This window comes from Copadichromis virginalis, linkage group LG7 (assembly GCF_057382275.1).
Source record: "Copadichromis virginalis isolate Kocher_CV1m ecotype Utaka linkage group LG7, C_Virginalis_male_GT1.1, whole genome shotgun sequence".
NCBI classification, from domain to species: Eukaryota; Metazoa; Chordata; class Actinopteri; order Cichliformes; family Cichlidae; genus Copadichromis; species Copadichromis virginalis.
In genome coordinates this window covers 54,712,557-54,732,799 of record NC_140624.1, presented here as the reverse complement: position 1 = coordinate 54,732,799, position 20,243 = coordinate 54,712,557, and the positions used below count along the sequence as shown (strand labels likewise).

Genomic DNA, 20,243 nt, shown 5'->3' with positions numbered 1-20,243 from the left:
GTCATATAGTGTGGAATATATGACTATATCGAAGCTTAACCTCCAGTGCTTTGTTCTCATATTCAGATGGGATGAATATTTAGAGCAAAGTGTTGAAACTGAGTTTGACAGGTACCAAGATGTAACTATTACACTGTGTAAATTAAATATATTTCAATATTAAGTGGATAATATGTCACCACAGGAAACACCGAGCAAAACAAATTGCATTGTTTAAAATAAGAACTCACATCTGCATCTTTTACATAACACAATGACAAACCTAATTTCTTCCACATGCAGGTAGAAATTTTTCATAAATTAGATATCAAAACGATGGAGGAAAGCATTTTTCCCATTTACACCACATTTAAGTAAAAAAAACAATACAAAGGTAAATCACTGCGGTGCTATAACTGGACTAAATGACAGGACTATATGACAACATGATACATTTAAAACAGAACCACATTCCTCTTGCGTTCAACTCAAATGTAAGATCCAAAATCTGAAATAAAAACGCAACTCAACATTAAAAGCTCCAAAATTTGCATTTTTTGGCACGGAAATGACACTGTATTATATGATACTATATGTTACCCTTCCCCACCTTTCCCTGTGTTTATTGTAGCTCTCTACCTATGCAGATGATAAATTATACATTACAGTTAAAACAAAAAATCTATGAAAGATATCCATGAAATGCCAGAAGATTTGCTGTTTAAGATCAGGGTAATTGAAATGATGCTATCTTTCCTAAGTAGAGTGAGCTATCAAACATTCATGACTTTTTATTTCTTCTACTCTAACCACTGGGAAATCGGGAATTATTGAAAATGTAGGTCCGATGGGATTAGCCCCTTGCCAGTAAAGAAGCACTTTGATGCCAGAGTCGTCCTGGAGAACATTTCAAATCGACTCTTGGGGCTTTTTACTCAGCAGCGTTTCATTTAACCTAATTTGTTCAACTTGACAATGAAAACTTAATTACTTATTAGGGTTTCCAGGACACACTGTAGGTATGTATTTGTAGATATAGATGGCTAGTTAGCTGGTTGAGGTGTTCTGTGACATAGACTGTAGGTAAAAGTCACTGTGACATTAACAGTTCATCTGCTATAAAGCTTTGAGGTTAGCATTTAGGCTTTCCCAAACTTGGTGTGTTGAAATTGGTCGTAAAAAAATCCTGTCCTAAGACAAATCCTAGCTAATCAGTCCTTTAGAGATCAATTTAAAACCAGGAAATGCAGAGGAACCAAATATTCAGTAGCTGAAAAAAGAAGCCAAAATGTATTCTCATAATGACATTGGCAAAGAAACTATTTATTTACTATTTATTACGCATTAGTCATGCAATGGTACCAGTACATGTTAAAAACAGCGTTGCATTTGATGCTTTTCTGTTCTAGCTTTACTTCTCTCACACACAAAGAAGGACAATTTTAAAACTGTTAAATTTACATCACCAGTTGAAACTGAGAAGGCACTGCTTGCCAACTAAGACAGCAAACGTCAGAGAAACTGGCACACATGCAAACCCATTGTGCCACTCCACAGTAACTAGAGATTAAACATTTCAGTTGTACACTCCAGAATGTGTTATACAAACAATAAGCACTGACTCCAGAAAACAGAAGTTGTCAAGTATGTGGAGATTCATTAGACGGCTCATTTTATGTTCACTGAACTAAGGCTGTTATTACATGAATTTTACATGTTCTAATCAACTCTTTTTAGGTGGTATTTATAGAAAGTAAGCCAAGTTTGAGTGGTAAAGTATGGCTTGCTGGTGTATAGATCTCTCTCATCCTTTCTGCAATGCCGTTGAATTAGTTAGGTCGCTGTTTGTCTCAGAAAATGATTCCAAGTTTCGTACTGTTTCGCTGTAAGGCATGTGCTTTCCTTTTGAATCAGTGTGTTGTATTATATATGTTAGTTTCTTACACTTAAGATTTTTTAAAGTTATATGTGATTTAAAAAAGATGCACGTGTACACTTTTAGAAGTAGTGTGGGTGTTTGTGTTTGTGGATAGAATTTAACAGGCAACCAAAACAGAAAAGAAGCAGACTGAGAGATTAATGTAATGATTTTTTTTTTCATGCTAACATTATCCTAATTTCTAAACTGTGATGGTGTTTGATTCTCATTCACATCGTGGTAAAGGCCATCTGAGATTTAAAAAAAGGATTTGTGAAAGTACATAATAAGAAGAGAAAGATGAAACTTAATTAAACCATTAAACAGCAGCTGTTGTACTATTCAATAAAACTGACCAATAATTATCTCTTTATCCTCTCTGTGATCAGACAAATCCTCTTTGGTGGTGACTTTTCATTTTTTGGGACCTTTATCTCAGGAAATTCTTACAGTGAAGTAAATTAAAATAATCTCTTTGTTCTCTGGTTGGTTTTTCCTCTTGTGATTTTGCTTTGATTAATCTGTGTCATTCTGACCCTCCCTCACTTCCAGAGAAGAGTATAATCCTGGAGTGCGAGACACTCTCTGTTGGTCCTAGAGTCAAAAACTATGGAGAGATGCACATGCTGATGAGATGGCAGGGATGCTCAAATGAGCCTGATAAGCCAGCGCCCGGGGACGACAGGAAACATATTTGCTTAATTGGCAAATGTGTCCCACTTCGATAGCAGCAACTAGTGTTGCACTACAGAACACCTGACCTAGCAGCGCTGGCAGTCTATTGGCATGGTGTCAAGGCCACCGTACTGACCTCTACATGTCACTCATACGTACCAGTATATTTTGCTCTTTTTCACTCTTGGTTGAGAAAGCAAATAAAATAAAGCCAGGAAAGCAGCATCACATCATCAGCAGAGTGTCTATGAAGCATGCAGCAGGGCTTCATTTTCTGATAAATTCAAGCTGTGTAAAGCTGTTGAGGTGAGAGAGCCGGCAAGTCTGGAGAGCCGTGTTTATTTGCAGAAAGGTATCATCTTAAACTTAACAGAGAAGTCATTTCAATTCCCCTCAGCATCTGGCCTAAACACTTGATTATTCTGAAAGCAGATGTAATGACCTACATTTACAATCATTTAAATGGGAAGTGAAAGCGACATGAAGACAATTACAAAGCATTGCAGTAAGTTTTGTACCATCTGATTCAATTAAGATTGCGCTTCATTAACCGCCCCCTCCCCTCCTTCCCTTCACTCATGCCTGCACCCTCTCAGCCTCCCCTCAGTCATGTTTGGCCTTTTCTCAGTGCAACAACAGCTTTCATGAAATCACATTAAACAAATTAATCCACCAAATCTGACGCACGCCTGTTCTGGAGGCAGGAGTGGCTAAACTTTCAGGGCGTTCTTGGATTATCTCTTCACCATCTCTGGAAACGTTATGCTTATCACTTAATAATTATATTTCAAGCAATCTAAATGTCTCGGGGTGAGTGGCTTGATGATTGGAATGCTTGGGAATACTTGGGTGGGTAATAATTGAAAGCATTTATTCCTTTAGTTAGCTGCTAACCTTTTAATCTCTCCAGCATGATTTCTGCTGTTCATTCTCTGCATGTCAAACATGTACGATACAGGCCCTGATTACATAATTACTCACTTGCCCTTTTTTTCTGAAATTGGAAACTCTTTCATAAATCTATAAATCGGAACACTGGGTATAGCAATGTTGAAAATTTTTGTATATTTTCTTGACATTTTAAGAGTTTAAAGATTTCACAGAGAAGATTTTGGAAATCTTTGTTGTCACTCTACTTTTAACAGGTAGAAAAAGTGTTGTCTATGAGTGATACGAACAATCCCTTTGTAAAACACTGAGTTGAACCTTCAGGGATTGACAACATTGTGAAAAAAGTAGAAATGCAGAAAAATGGTACAATTGAGAATCTAACTTACATGGGAACAAAGCTGGTTGGGATTTGCGTGACACTTTTTATAGATTTGCTGTATTTTAAATGACAACATGTTTTAGATCTAGCTGACTTCTGTAAAGCTGAACAAATGGCTAAGTTATAAAAGCAGTTCAGTCTATGTGTTTTTCCAGTATCTAAAGTTTATAATGTGAACAGTGCACAAATTAAGTAAGTTAATGCTTTGCTGAACAAGTGGTTATTTTGCCATGTGGTCAGGTTGTTTAAAGATGTTAGTCTTTAATTTTTGTTCCCCTGCAAAGCTCTTCAGTTGTGTTCGCAGTGTGTTCCCAGCAGCAACGGCATCATATATTTACTCATCAATAAATGTAAACAACCTTCAGGCATCACATATATATTAGATTATATGTATTAGATGTTTACTTTAATATGTGGCATCCTTAATTTTATTAAAATCCCAGATCCCAGTGGTGCCACTGTACTTTAAAACTGCTACAGTATTCATGCTTAACTCATGAATATTACACTGAAAGTGACTATTTAGCTTTGTATTTCCAATTTTAGGCAATGTTATCATGAAATGAAACAGAAAAAGGGAGGTTTATATTTTAAAGACATGGTTAAGTTCATAGTTTTAAACAGAGATGAAAAGGACAAGTATATCTGAGACGTCACAATATTTTTAGACCTGTTATATAGTATAACCTTACTAGAGAATTTTAATGTGATATTGAAGGTTTTAGGTTGATATCAGCTTGTAAAGTGAAAGAATCCAGTTTTTATTCCTTTAGGATAATGTCTATGACCCAGCATTTGGAGTTTATGTTTGTATTTTTGATTTCTTATATTGTATTTGGAGATATGTTAAGTTCTTCTGTTGCTATTATTAGTTGTCATGTCTACATCTCTCCTTGTTTCCTGTTTTATTTTGAAAGTCTTGTTTGCTATGTTCAGTGTGCTTAGTTTTGCTCTTGTCCTGTATGTCATTATGTTGATTTGTGTCAGCTGTTTCCCCACGTGTTTCCACTTCCTCTGATCACCTCCAATGTGTGTTTATTCTGTGTGTTTTCTTTCAGTCTTTGTCATCTGTTCCATGTATTCCATGATTCTGCTCAGGTCGTGTTTATGTTTCTTGTTCTTGTTTTTCCCCATCACAGTTGCTCACATGTTCCTTGGTAGAACAGTGTTCATGTCTGTTTTCATAGTTACCACAGTTTAGTTTTCCCAGTTTAGGTTTCAGTTTAGTGTCGCTCCTGTTCACTTTTGCTTGATTTTTGTATTCATGTTTACCAGCCATAATAAACGGCTCGCTTTTTGTTTAACCTTAGTCCTGTCTCCTTCCATGTCGGCTATTGGGTCCTCCAGCTCACTCTATGACTGTGACCCAAACAACCTCACAAAGACTGAAAGAAAACACCCAGACTAAATACACACTGGAGGTGATCAGAGGAAGTGGAAACACATGGGGAAACAGCTGACACAAATCAACATAACGATGTCAAAGAGGAAGAGCAAAACTAAACGCATTGAACATAGCAACACAAGACTTTCAAAATAAAGCAGGAAACAAGGCCAGACGTAGAAATTGTAACACAGCTAAACAACAGAAAGGACAATAAAAGACTCAAAATGAAAAAAACTCCAAATGCGTCTGACAGATAATTTCTTAAATCCAAATATTGCACTGAAAAATACCAGCTGTCTTGTAAGCAGGTTACCATACTGCTATCAAAAACAAAATAAACTATTGCATTGTTACTTAAGTGTTGACTTTTCTCTGAGATTACCCCACATTTACCATGTTATCACTGAGCTATAAAGCGCTATTAATAGTTTAACTAAATAACTACTAATTCAAAACAAGATTGTTTTTATTGAGAAAAAGTGACATTTAATTACAAAAATATTATGTAAGGACACAGTTGAGTATAATATGTACTGGTAACTGTTCTGTCTCTAAAAAGCAGAGCCAGTTAAAACTCTTGTCACCAATAAACTGAAGCAGACTTAAGCTGTTTTACTATGATCCATTCTCTGTGGTCTGACTTGCATTGTGCACAGATTATTGCCTCTGTCACTGCTGGGACAGATAATATGGCGTTCTCTGGTTTTCATTAACATCCTACACAGCAGCCCAGTAAACTCCCGGGTGGCTTAGTTACAGCAAGATGCAGATAAAGTTCCCTCTCCCTCACTGATGGCATTGCCTCTGAGATCATGAACAGAGCAGTGACATAAAGGGATTTCAAGCTTTACAGTCAGATGTAAAGCATTAATGTATTAAAACAGCCTAGAAAGTTGGAACGTATTAAATCCGCATTTCGTCAACTGTGCATTTAATATCAGCTCCAAAAAATTAACTGTTCACATTTCTTCAACATCACAAGTATTAATTTCCAGCTGAATGTGGGAGTATGGACGTTCAGATAAATGTCATGGCCAAAATAAATATCCCTCAGAATACAAACAGGGTTTAACAGATCATGCTGCATGACCTCAATTCCTTAAAACTCAAACTTTAGCTGAGCTTGAGCTTCTCTCCTTCACAGTGCTGGATACAAAAAAGGCTCTCAGCAATGTCTAAAGTCATAAAAAGAAAAAAAAAATTACTGCCACATCTCCAACTCTGGATGTCAGTAGTTTTTTTTCTTCCCTCAGTGCAAGTCATACTAGAGGGAGCTGGATTTGTCACTGCATTATTTACTATAACCATTCTCTTTGTTAGCCGGAGTCACATTAATGAATGCATGAGGAGTTTGATGACCACAATGCATCGGGGAGACTCGTGGTACACCGATGCTCCATTTGTGTGAGCTGAATCATTCATCACACACACACACACACACACACACGGGCACACACACACAATTTGAACTGGAGTCCATTTTCACCTTTAAGGAATTCTAAAGCATCGATTTGGATTCTGAAAAAACAAATGGCTTTAGAACAGTTTGTTAATATGACAGATCACAACATGACAGACATAACAATGAAGCACACCAAAGAAAATGTTTGAGCAATACAAATTCTCAGATATCCGTAAACAATATTCAGTACGGCAGACAGTGCTTAACCCCTGTTCTTTTCATTTCATTTCACTGAACTTTATTAATTCATACATGTGGTCAGTTGCTTTGATAAAACTGACGAAATAAAAATAATACGAATAAAAAGTCTGTTGATTAAAAAATAAATACAAAATATATTAATAAATAATAACTTTGAAAGATTTAAAATATAATAATTGAAAATACCCCCGTTACATCATCGTATACTATGTTGCTGCTTTGGCATTCCAGAAATCACTGATATAACATCAGTGACGACATTTTGCTTTACTATAAACCAAAACACTGCCTCAAGCCTACAGACATCAGAAAACATGGTGTCATCTTTACTTATTACTTTTTTGGACTTAGGACACTTGTAAAAAATGATTTTTCTAATCCCAGTGAGACCCTATCCTTATTAAATAGTACTGTAGCTGATGGTTGGACCCTACTGGTATTTATTAACCCCTATCAGCAGTGTCTCTCACTTCCATTGATATTCATTTTAATTGGGTCCCTCAAAGTGGAAAAAGAATACATTGGAGAGGGGCTCACTTTGCCTTTCCACATTTAATTGACACCCCATGGTCTGTGGTAACTGCAGATGTTATGGACATTGATGTGAACTTTTACCAGTTCTTCTAAGCAATTAATTAATGACTCATTACTATGAGTGGAAATATAAAAGGTGATTTGGTTGTAATGTTAATGTTATATATTTTACAGAGCTACCAGAAGCAATGAATAAGCTCTACAATTAAATATGACTTAATGAGAACATATATAACTATGAAATAAACAAATACTATCTGATATAAAACTTAATGTTATCCTGCTATGTAGCATATTTTCTCAAGTTAAATCCTGTAAAGAGGAATGAGTGAATAATTTAGTGAATAATTAATATTAAGTGGATCTGTTTCTGAAAGGTGCTGCTCCCTGTAATGGAGACAGATAACTCCTAAGTTTAACAAGACTAACAATGAGTGAGAAGGACAAACAGATTAAGAACAGCTCTGTTCAAACAGCCAAGTCTGGATATTTTGACAGGAATTGTATTTGCTCTATTTTCTGTTTTGTTTTTTGTTTTTTTTGCTGGGATGAGGAATTTTGTGTCCAAAATCACACATGATGAAATATTTTCTTTTCTTTTTAGTATGTACAAAATCTCAGTGCTATTTACACTACACTATACTAAAACTGAGAATTAGACAGCTGTGGCTCAGAAAAGACAAAAACTAAACAAATAGTTATATATACTATATAATCCTGGGAATATACATACCAGTGACCCTGCCAGTATAGATGCATACTGTAAATAAAATGTCAACTCTTAACTGTTCTGTTGTTTCATATAAAAGAGCTGGAAGACATGCAAACGGAAGTTATGATTAAAAAACAAGTCAGTGTGTTTGCAAACATTACTGACCTCCACAAAGCTTTATCCATTAGCATCAGAAAACGTATCGGTCGGTTTATGCAAAGGCACGTCAATCAGTTTGGGAGTAATGGTAGATCACAGACTGCCCCTTTAAGTAAATGCAAAGCTTCAGATGCTTGGTTACGCAGGCTTTGATATCTATCGACACATCACCCTACTGAGTTTCCACACAAAGGCGCGCAGCATCACAGCACAGAAGCACCACTCAGCAGGACTGTCCACAAGAGCCTCATTTTATATTCATAGTAAAAATTAAAATAGCAGTGACGGGTACTCTCTATCAGACATGCTCATACAGAAATACTCACCCTCAGAAAACAGACAAAGATAGCAAAAGTGAAAGGAATACATTAATTGTGTCAGCTCATCAAGTATTAGTCTTGTTTACACTGAAATGAAGAGAAAAAATTACAGATGTGTCCTGGATTTGCTGTGGCTGGAGAGAAACAAAACAACATGTCACGTAAACAGAGCTATACTGTGAGTAAAGCAGATGGATGACGGCTTCTCTCCAAGCAACACAGGAGAAAACGTTACTTGTTTGAAGTGCAAGAAAGCCCTCACCTCAGCCACAGGCACTCCCTCTGGGGGACGACAGTGCAACACAATCATGCCATTCAGAGGCACCTCGGTGCCTTGGGGGTCCTGCTCAAAGTTCTTCCGCAGGTCTAGGCAAGAGAATAAACAGCCCTGCTTTATAGAAGAATAGCACGAAGGAGCAAACAAACATATATGCACAATTGTTTCATGTGTGACCTTCTCTGTTTATGTATGTACAATGAATGCTTTCTATATAATCCCCTCACTGGTTTAAAGTCAAATAACCTTCGCAGACACAGTAAGGTCAGGCTGGTATCAAAGTGACATGGTTTCGCTTACAGGCAATCCGGACTGTTGCCTTGCGGCTCTTGGAAGTTCCCAGGTGACTCCAGGCGACACACAAACACCAGTAGTCCTCTGGGCCATGAAAGTCCTCCACCTGCTGACGCGACACGTTGATCATCACTTCACGGATCTTCAACCCTGCAGGCGAAACGCATGATTGTTTAGATTAGCTTTCATTATATTGCAGGAATGATCAATCAAAGAGATGAAGATTTGCAGGGACAAGATGATGAGTGAAATTTGAATCTGATAAGATTATCAGCAGTAAACAGATCTGCCATTTGCCAGGAGGAGATGGAGGACAGTCTGCTTGTCAAATCTAATCAATTTCAGGGATTTTTGTTTAGACAACAATTTAAAATGTTGTCCGGATGAAAGTGTAGCCGGATGTTATGCTTTCATCTGGCTAAGTCACAGAGCAGACCATTTCATTATTGACACAAATATATATATGCCACCAGCAGCACTTTAACAAAGCCTTGTTCAAGTTTTAGCCCGGCAAACAGATGGGCAGCAGTGCAAAGTTCTTGTTGTGGTAGATATATTTGGTTTTGAGCCTTCATATCCTCTCTCACACAGCCTGCAAACCATAATCCATTTATAATGAAGTGACACTAAATGCTTTCCAGCAGAAGCATTAACTGAGAGAGGGGGAACACATGAGCTTCTTATTGTTGTGAAGAACAGCATGATAATGTTTTTTTTTTCTTTAAAAACATTTAAAGGTCCATTTCTGGTCATTCTTTATGGATGTGTATTGTCTGTGATGCACCCATAATGAGATAAGTTTCTGAGACTACAGATGAGAATATAAAAGTGCTGTATATCAAGTATGCCAGACCATGCACGCAAGATGACAAGCTTGGACCATTAATGCATAATAGGGTAGCTTCATCGGGTATCGAGGAAATTGTAGCTTTCACCCAACACGTGTGATGTCTGTCTAGCCTTGCAGAAAGCTCAATTTCAGCCATCCAGGTTGAACAGACTTATTAATATGTGTACGCAGAGTAACGGGGAGCTAATGTTCAGTTTCTAGTGACCAAAGTTGTCATTCCCAGCAGCATGCAATTAAACCTGAACACTGTGGAATAAGATAATAACAAAGACCCACCCCTGGAAAGAAACTAGTATTAGAGCCTGGAGCAGCAATGACCTACAACAGAAATGTAAATGAAGTGCAGTAACTATATGCACTCATGTCATCATTTCTTGAGTTTGACTTCTAATAGTAGTGTTAAAATGAACAATGTGCTGGAGCACAGGCTTAAAATTTTCTGGTCAGCTGAGACCTTTCTGTTTGTTTTTTTCTGGGTGCTCTACATCTGGTAGTATGAATACCAGCATGGCTGGTTGTCTGTCTCTCTGTGGTAACCTTGTGATGAACGGCAACCTGACACAACTGCACTGTCTCTTGCCCAGTGGCTGCTTGGATAGAAGTACACCAAAGGAGTGAATTCTGTTGTCAAATGAAGCCAACAAACTAACAATGGACTAATTGGACTTTTTCCACCATAGGCAGTTTTTTCGCTGACAAACCTCCATCTGGAGCTGGTTCTTCTCGGTCTATTATGTCTTAGAATGATAAAAACTGCAAAAGACAGCTGTACAAATTGCCAAAAGTTGGATGCTCAGTGCCGCATTAATACTCTGTTTCCTCTGGCTTCTGGTGTTTTGCTAGAAAAATAATTGGGTCTCCATTTAGTAGTATTTTAATACAACTCTGATATGACTCTCGGAGAGATAATTGCAAACTGTGAGGCTGTTATCAATGACATTACACTGACAGCAATAACACTGGGATGTATGGATGCATTGTTTTCAATTACTTATCTGTAGGCATGCAGAATCCAGCATGGGGATGGGTGACTTCCCCACATACAAGAATATTTTCTCTATAGAAATGTAATTACTGATGTATACACTCAATCAACAATGGTTTGATTTCCATATAAGTAAAACTTTTTAAAAAACGTCCTAAAGCCAGATCGTCTTTGATTTATGGGACAGCTACCAAATCTTACTTAACAGCATATCTCATAACAGCTGTTCAAAAATCACCATAAAGCTTGGCCTCATGTGGCTTATTGCTTAATTACACAGACCTACACTTGTAGAGGAGTCGTCTCTCCACAGGCGTTTGCCATCATTCCGTACATAGACGGCAGCTTAGACATGGGCTGGGATTAAATGAAAACTAATAATGGGAAATGAAAGGTTATCAAAGGGAGCCTAATGAAGTAATGTTAAACAGAAATGTTCTCTGAAGACACTGTAATCCTCTGCAATGACTGGCTGATATTATGTACAATAAGCCCCCACACTCAGTGCACTCCTCCCTTCCACTGTAACAAATTAGAGACGTAATCAAGAGTCCTGATTAAGTGAGAGTGAAGAACATTTAACTGCAGGAAAATAAAAAAACACATGATTGCACCCTTGAGAGGGACAATTTTGTCAAATCAAATCATGAGAAATTTGCAGGGGTGGTGTGCCACTGAAATTCAGCTATTTTAATATGGACAGGTGGATTTGTTTCCCTTTGACCCTCTCATTTTCTTTTGACACTGAGAACTCAGGAAACACACATACACCATTCATACACTACTACTATTACTTTTACACGGCCTTTACAGCAGGCACTTTAACACCACACAGTTCTGTTAAATTTTTCACTGTTATTTATATAGCGCAAAATCACAACAACACCTGCCTGAAGGCTCTTTATACTGTGAGGTAAAGATCCTTCAATAATACAGAAAAAAACCCAACAATCAGAAAACCTTCCTCAAGGAAGCACTTGGCGACAGTAGGAAGGAAAAACTCAATTTTAACAGGAAGAAACTTCCAGCAGCCATCTGCTTTGATGGGTTGGGGTTAAGTTGAGGGAGGCAGGGCAAAAGGCACACTGTGGAAGAGAGCCAGAGATGAATAAAAACTAATTATTAAATGCATTCGTTCTGGGGAATCTCTGAGAAGGACTGCTCACCACATACCTTTAAGGGTTTTATTCTCTATTAGCATTTACAGCAGCCAGATGTAACAGTAATGTGATGTTGGCAGTTGGCAGAGCAGCAAAAACTCCAAAAACAAGATGAAGGATGTCATCTCAGCTCTGTGTTTTGTGGGTTCATGATTATAACAAAGTTGAAAAGACAGACAGAAAAAGTTGTTGATCCCAGCGGCTGCAACCAGGCTGAAAGGGGGGATGGGTTCAATTTAATATTTAGTGCTATAACACTGTAGCACAAAAACACTAAAATGCTGCATGTGGCACAGATGGCACAGCAGAGCTCGTCACACATGCAGTCAGTGTTGTTTTTTACTTCTTTATACAGGGAGTGCAGAATTATTAGGCAAGTTGTATTTTTGAGGAATAATTTTATTATTGAACAACAACCATGTTCTCAATGAACCCAAAAAACTCATTAATATCAAAGCTGAATGTTTTTGGAAGTAGTTTTTAGTTTGTTTTTAGTTTTAGCTATTTTAGGGGGATATCTGTGTGTGCAGGTGACTATTACTGTGCATAATTATTAGGCAACTTAACAAAAAACAAATATATACCTATTTCAATTATTTACTTTTACCAGTGAAACCAATATAACATCTCCACATTCACAAATATACATTTCTGACATTCAAAAACAAAACAAAAACAAATCAGCGACCAATATAGCCACCTTTCTTTGCAAGGACACTCAAAAGCCTGCCATCCATGGATTCTGTCAGTGTTTTGATCTGTTCACCATCAACATTGCGTGCAGCAGCAACCACAGCCTCCCAGACACTGTTCAGAGAGGTGTACTGTTTTCCCTCCTTGTAAATCTCACATTTGATGATGGACCACAGGTTCTCAATGGGGTTCAGATCAGGTGAACCAGGAGGCCCTGTCATTAGTTTTTCTTCTTTTATACCCTTTCTTGCCAGCCACGCTGTGGAGTACTTGGACGCGTGTGATGGAGCATTGTCCTGCATGAAAATCATGTTTTTCTTGAAGGATGCAGACTTCTTCCTGTACCACTGCTTGAAGAAGGTGTCTTCCAGAAACTGGCAGTAGGACTGGGAGTTGAGCTTGACTCCATCCTCAACCCGAAAAGGCCCCACAAGCTCATCTTTGATGATACCAGCCCAAACCAGTACTCCACCTCCACCTTGCTGGCGTCTGAGTCGGACTGGAGCTCTCTGCCCTTTACCAATCCAGCCACGGGCCCATCCATCTGGCCCATCAAGACTCACTCTCATTTCATCAGTCCATAAAACCTTAGAAAAACCAGTCTTGAGATATTTCTATACAGCTTGGAGTAAGACAACATGCATGAAGAGGATGATGTGGACAAAATACTCATTTGCCTAATAATTCTGCACTCCCTGTAATCCAGTTTCATCCTTTTCTCTCAGCATTACATTCCTGTGTAAACGTCCCAGTAGCAGGTTAAGAATCGGGCAAGTCAGTATTTTCTCATTCGCATACAGCATTAATAAAGCCTGGACTTCACCAGCGGTCCACTTCTCAGCATATTCGTCTATTTTTAGAGCTAAATGTTGTTTACACAGCTGATGTTTACATGGACTTTTTTTTATCAGGCTGGTTGCCAGGTCTGCGGCGCCATAAAACATACGCCTCGCCAAATGACTGTACACCCTGAACCTAAGAGTAAGATATGCAATTGTCAATACAGAGAAAATACGAGCTGCTAAAATAGTAGTAGTTTTTTAAGTACACTACAGTGCATGGACAATAGAAAACTGGTCCAGTTGATCCACTGGGCTTATGAGTATGAAAATAATTTAAAGGTAAGGAGACTAGTTAATGGGGTGGTCATATTGCCTCTTTATTGAGGCAACATGATGATGATCAGTTTCTTTATCTGTTGGATAACCAAATCACAATGGTGAATTTAATGAAACTTGATGGGAAGGTGGAACATGGGGAAGGAAAGAACTCATTAAATTTTGGGGCAGATCGGGATTATAATAGGTCACTTCTCTCGGTGGAGGATGTGAGCTCCAAATGCAGAGCTTCTCATCATTATTAATGATGAGGGAAGCAGAAAAAAAACAACAAAAAACCACCAGTTTGCTGTCCCTGATGCCAAATTTTAAGCTGAAAGCAGGCGAAATTTATTCTGAGGTGAAGGGAGCTACAGCTCTGCAGACTTAGTGCAAAAACACCTTTCTCTGGCACACAGTCACCATTAAACAAAAATTAAAAGGAAGAAAATAAAAGTGACGTCTTCCCTGTCAAGCTGTTTATAATTATGCAAAAGCAAACTTACAAAAAATAATCTCAGTATTCTTATATGTCTTTCCCTCACAAATGTGTACAAATCCTTGAGAAACTGGTAATAAAAGCCCAAATTGGAAGGGTGGGTATTGTCTCTCTGGCTGTTCTTTTGAAAGTTATTCTGAGTACAAGCTTCCACCACATTAGGCAGAGATCAAAGGGTCTATTCCCTTTTTTCAAGTGTCCTGAAATGCCACTAAGTGACACCATGTTAGAGAAATTATCCAATAACTGCTCAGTCATGCTGGTCCTGATGGTGCATTCAGGAATACTAACATCCATTCACTTCCTTGCACGCGCCTGTCCCTAGGTGCCCGTTTATTTCTGTTTTACCACTTTTTCCCTCCTGTGCTCATTCTGCTTTCCCTTCAGGCTCATGCCAATAGCTTTTGACAGTGCACCACAAAGCCCTGACAACAGACCTCAATGAAGAGTAAGCTTCTCTTGCCTCTTTAATCATGTACACTAATATATCTCTAATCTAGCCTTCACAAGAGACATACCAATCCTGATGCTCACGTACCGTTCTGGGTTGCTCTCATTCTCTCTTTCCTTCACTGTCTCTCTTTTAGTGCATTTGGCATGAGGCCTGTGGTGTCTTCCTACTAGCTTTAGTCTATTGTTTCGCCTTGGCTGAGTTGATGAAGAGGCCCTAGGAGAGCCAGGCAGCGCCAACTACAAGTGGCTTGATCCGACAGGGCCTGACTAGTCCGGCTCAGCTCAGTCCACAGGATGTCTCTGTCGTACTTAACGCCACAGCAAAAGGGGATTTTCAGCATTCTGTTTGTCGGAGGGATCCTTCTGAGGCAGCTGTGTACATAGTTAGTGGGTGACACGGCGTGGGCTGAGGGTTGAGGTGGATGGATATAGCTTTAGGAAAGCGTCTGTCTGATGTGAACCCAGCTTTGGGGAAATGTTTGTGTGATGTGACATTGCGGCATGCATCTCAGCATGTGGGGGCTATGAGGGTTGGCTGAAGGCCAGACACAGACGAACCCTGCTAGACAAGCGGAACATGCTCCCAGCAACATCTTCAGTCTGGTCCCAGCTGTGTGTGTCATACTTAATCCTGGAACCAAAGGGACGCATTACTTCATGCATAAAAAAATCATGATAATTCAGCCATTAAAATGCTGCGAGTCCTTATTTGTGTCATTCCCCCAGTTGCCTTGTTTATGTTTATCCAAAAACCGCATGGATGCTTATTAGGAACCACTTCTGCATACATAAGTAGTTTTCACTCTGTGGGCCACTTCATTTGTTTCACTTACATTTCTTTAACTAATAGTTTGCGACACTTAGAGACTCGAAGGCACCTCGCTTTCCTCTCACCAGTCCGCACCTTCCTTTCTTTGTTGTGACTTTATGCATGGCTGATGGTATCACGCCGACTTCTAGGATCACAATGCACAGCAGTGGGGTCAGTCTGCTGACAGGACATCAACAGGAATGGATATCCATACTTCCTGTGTGCAGTGGGTACTCACACACTCTCCTTTAATCAGTTCATCACTAGATCTGCATGAGCTGCTATCCTCTCCTTCTCGAGACAACCAATGTAGTATCCATTTTCAGCCTCTCATTCGCTCCACAATCATCCTCTCTATTTCCAATGTCCTCTTTCTCCTATTATCCCCTCTTTCTCTTATCTCTCAATCAGAGTATCATGCTTTCAGCTGAAGTCTATTGGCACAGATATCCCCTCTGTTCCACCTTCCTATCTCCTCTTCTTTCACTCTGTCCTTCAATTATCTTTTGAGTTCTATCACTCATTTCCATCTCTCAAGCTCTCTTACAGCACTTCAGAAGAGACAGAAATAAAGTCATCGTACTCGGGTCAGAGCATGTGGTGCGCTGTCTTGTCTTTAGAATCTTAAGCCAAGCCCATTTCCAACCAAAAAGCAGAAACTCATAGATTTAACGCGCACACAGATTTGATGCTACTCCCTAAAAACATAGTTTATCTGTGTGTGTTGTTTTCCTGAAGGGAGGCTAGAATGTGGGTAGTGATGATTACATGGAATATCCAGCGTAGCTCTGTCTGCCTCAGGTTTAGAAAAATGAGCAATCACAAAGGGATAAGTAAATAGATTACGTTGTTGTACCGTTCAGCAGTAATTGTGCTTTCCTATATGCCTGTCAGTGATGCCTTTGTTTTTCTTACAAAATCCAAACTATAGGTTTGTACTCAGAGTGAATATGAAGATGCCTTCCGATCAAATTTCCAGCAATTTAAAAATCATTTAAGCCTTCGGGGTGCTAAACTTTCTATGCCATAATTTAGTTTGTCTCTTCTTTTCTTTTCTCCCACAGTAAATTTCACTTTCTCCGTATCTTGTCTAATGTTTCATCCATTAGACAAGACAACCCCTCAGAGTTTCAGGAACTGCATAACAATGTATGAATATGGATATGAATATGTTCCCTACAGAAAGCTCTCTGTTTGTGTTTATGTCAGACTCCCATTACTGTCAGTGCCGATCATTCTCATGTTTCAAAGTTGCCTTTAGTGCTAAAGCTAAGGCATGCATACATTAATGGCCCATTTAGCAAAGTCGGTCTATTTGGTTAATACCAACCACCCATTTTTGATGCGTCAAACACAGTATGCAGTTACACTTCTCAAACAGTCATAGATACCCACAGGGAAATTGACTTATTGCATAAATATACAAATACAACATGCATTTAGATTTTGGTAAGATGCTGTAAATTCAGTCAGGCTACGCCACCTATTCCTCGCCAAGACTTACATTATGGTTCCTTCCACCCTTGCTTTTTGACTTCTGTTATTGCTTTCCTGCATTAATTAACAGTGTGCTGACCAAACTACTGAAAACCTGTACTACACTAAAAGTTAACTATCTCATTGATAACTCTAAGAACTCTAATGATAAACCCTTTCACTGGGTGGTGAATGAACTGAACTTTAGTCATTTGCAGTCTTGTCAAAACACATCATCTAAGGGTGTTATGTTTATCATCTCATATTAAATGTGTCAAAAAAAAGAATCATGTGTGACATCATATATACCATGGTGTGATACAGCACAAACTATATGCAAAGGTGTTACCATAGTCAGATAAGCAGCTAAGGAAAGGATTTGCTGCTCTGTCATGTTGGACAGGTTGTGTTAGGATTATTGGAAGAAAGGGATACAATTCAATGTAGTTTTTAAAGCAGTGTGTGCTTAGCAACAATATATCAAGTGATCTAACTCACTCTCTCTTCCGACATCAACTGAAAATATAAACTAAACCTCTACCAAACTCATTGTTTCCAGTCTCTATCAAGACACTAAAGAGTAGCATTTGAGTGCTTGGATGGACTGATGAAGCATTTGTTGAAACATCTGTGTGTGTGTGAGTGTTGATTTTTCAAAATTATTTTTTAGTTATTAAATTATTAAATAGTTGTTTTTACTGCACTTTAATGGTTAAAGTGAAACAAATTACAAATAATTAATAATTCGTTTGAAAATTTCATCTTTAATTGTTAATAAACAGCCTGCCAATACCCCTGTCTATTTTTTCAAACATTTGCTGGTTTATAATGTGTTTTGTTGATTGTGAGGATAAGAATTTCTGCCCTTTAAGTCTTACTTTTTATAAGGATGCAAGACATGCATGCTTGGTGATTACTAGGGATGGGTACCGGTATCCGGTGCCATTAGAAGTGCCCTCATTTCTAAAACCTGCGTACAGACACACCCCTCACTTCTAAAAACTGCGCACAGACACACCACAGTTCTTTTTTTTCCTGAAATGTCATACACTTTGGATTCTAGCCAATTATTTTACCTTTGCAAGCGTAGTAGGCAATTTTGTGTTCTCCATTCTTTAAGCACCGTTTAAGCACCGGCACCGTGTCAAAAGTACTGGTTTGGTACTGGTATTGGATAAAACCTAAACAATACCCATCCCTAGTGATTACAGTCCTGTGTAGCCTTAACCCTCTGATGTCTAATTTTTGTTTTTGTTAAATTATTCTCCGAGCTCTTTGCAATCAGGAGGGAGCATAATCATTATAACTGACACACAGCAATAATTACTTACATTTTGTTTTCTAAAAAAGTCAAATTTTGCCTTTCCCTAAAATACAGGGACACCATATTGATCCCAGAATAAAATATGGTTTGATCACAGACCCTTTGTGGCACATAAAAATTGGCTGATTGTGAAGATCTAAAGCACAGAGTGCACACACAATAAAGAGCACGTTCATTGCTACATTTATGTATTATTATTCACTCCAGTGCTATTGAAAATGAGGGTTCTCCCTCAATGTATTTTCTAGGATTTTAAATAAATGAAATGATTACAAGTGTTAATCTGACAGGGTCATGTTCTCTATATTAGTAGTTTCAATATCAATTTGCCCATTCATATCTCTCCAACCTGGATGGTGAAACACGGTTTCCCTCTGCAGTCTGCCAGATACTGTTAGGTCCATAATTTGTTGGACAAAGGCACAATTTTTGAAGTTTTGCCTCTCTACACCACCATAGTGTTGAGTTTAAATCAAACAGCCAATGTTTGGATACTTTCAGCTTTAATTCAAGGGATTTTGCACAAAAAAACGAAAGAAAGAAAGAATAGAGGGTCCCCCATTCTCAAAGGCTCAAAATTAACTGGATAACTGACTGACAAGAAGTTACATGGACAGGTGGGGTCCATTCCCTTCTTATTTCAGGACAAATGAAGTAGACTTAATATCTGAAGTTTATTATTAGTGTTACATCTATGCTTTCTAACTTTCTAATAATATCATTTTAAATGTGAAAGCTAAAAAGACATTTTAGTGCAAATGATGGAGGTGGTCTTTCAGCTGAAAAACCAAAATGAACCTATAGGAAAGACAGTAAAAACTTCAGGAGTTGCCGAGTCACCAATCTGGACCAACTCGGCAAAACAAAAAGGCCTGAAAGACCACAGAAAACAACTAAAGCACATGAATGAACTATTTTCATGGTTCAGAAAAGAAACTTCACAAAATGCAGACAAGTCAAAAACTTTTGTTAGTGTATCATTGCCAATGTATCATTGCCTGGATCTACAACTGTGCTTTCCATATATGTAAAACATGGTGGATGTATGGTTACCAATGGAACTGGGACACAAATGTTTATTGATAAAACTGTGACCGAAGTAGCAGTATGAGTTTGTCCTGTGAATCAAAAACAAACAGGCTCTGCTCATATTCAACCAAATGCTGCAAAACTGACAGGATCCCAAATGGATAAAGATTCACACCATAGTGCAAAGTAAGTCACCTGATCTCACCTATAAAGAACATGCCTTTCAGGAATAGAAGACAAAAATAAAGGCAGAGAGAACCACAAACAAGCAGCAACTGAAAGTGTCAACTGTAAATTCTCATCTCAAGGGAGCAAAAAGCATCTGGTGATGTCCATGGGTTGTTGACTTCAGGGAGTCATAGCCTGCAAACGATTTACATGAATGATGTTACTTTGTCCAATTACTTTTGTACCTCTGACCAATGTGTTTTGTTTCTTAAGCCCTTCAAAATGCCTAAAAGATTAAACTACTTACTCATAATTGATCTTAGGTAGCTTATTAGCATTAATTAATTAGCTCCAACCTTTTAATTGACAACAGAATATCTTGAATAATCAGAGTATCTTGTTCCCAGACAGAATTTCTGGCTCATCCAGATGAAATATATATGAATGTCAGGGACTCTTTTTACTCATTGAAATACAGAAACAGCAGGAGCAGAATGGATTGCATGCATT

General features: G+C 38.3%; 1 protein-coding gene across 1 annotated transcript in view; it reads right to left on the bottom strand.

Annotated features, from left to right (window-relative positions):
• Window positions 1-20,243, bottom strand: part of LOC146706169 (netrin receptor UNC5D-like) — a 171,027-nt gene that overhangs the window by 36,121 nt on the left and 114,663 nt on the right. Inside the window, exons 3-4 of the mRNA XM_085464233.1 lie at window positions 9,195-9,338; window positions 8,880-8,983 (exon numbers count right to left, since the gene is read on the bottom strand). Of these exons, the coding sequence (XP_085320359.1) occupies window positions 8,880-8,983; window positions 9,195-9,338 (248 nt within the window). The remainder of the gene's footprint in view (window positions 1-8,879; window positions 8,984-9,194; window positions 9,339-20,243) is intronic.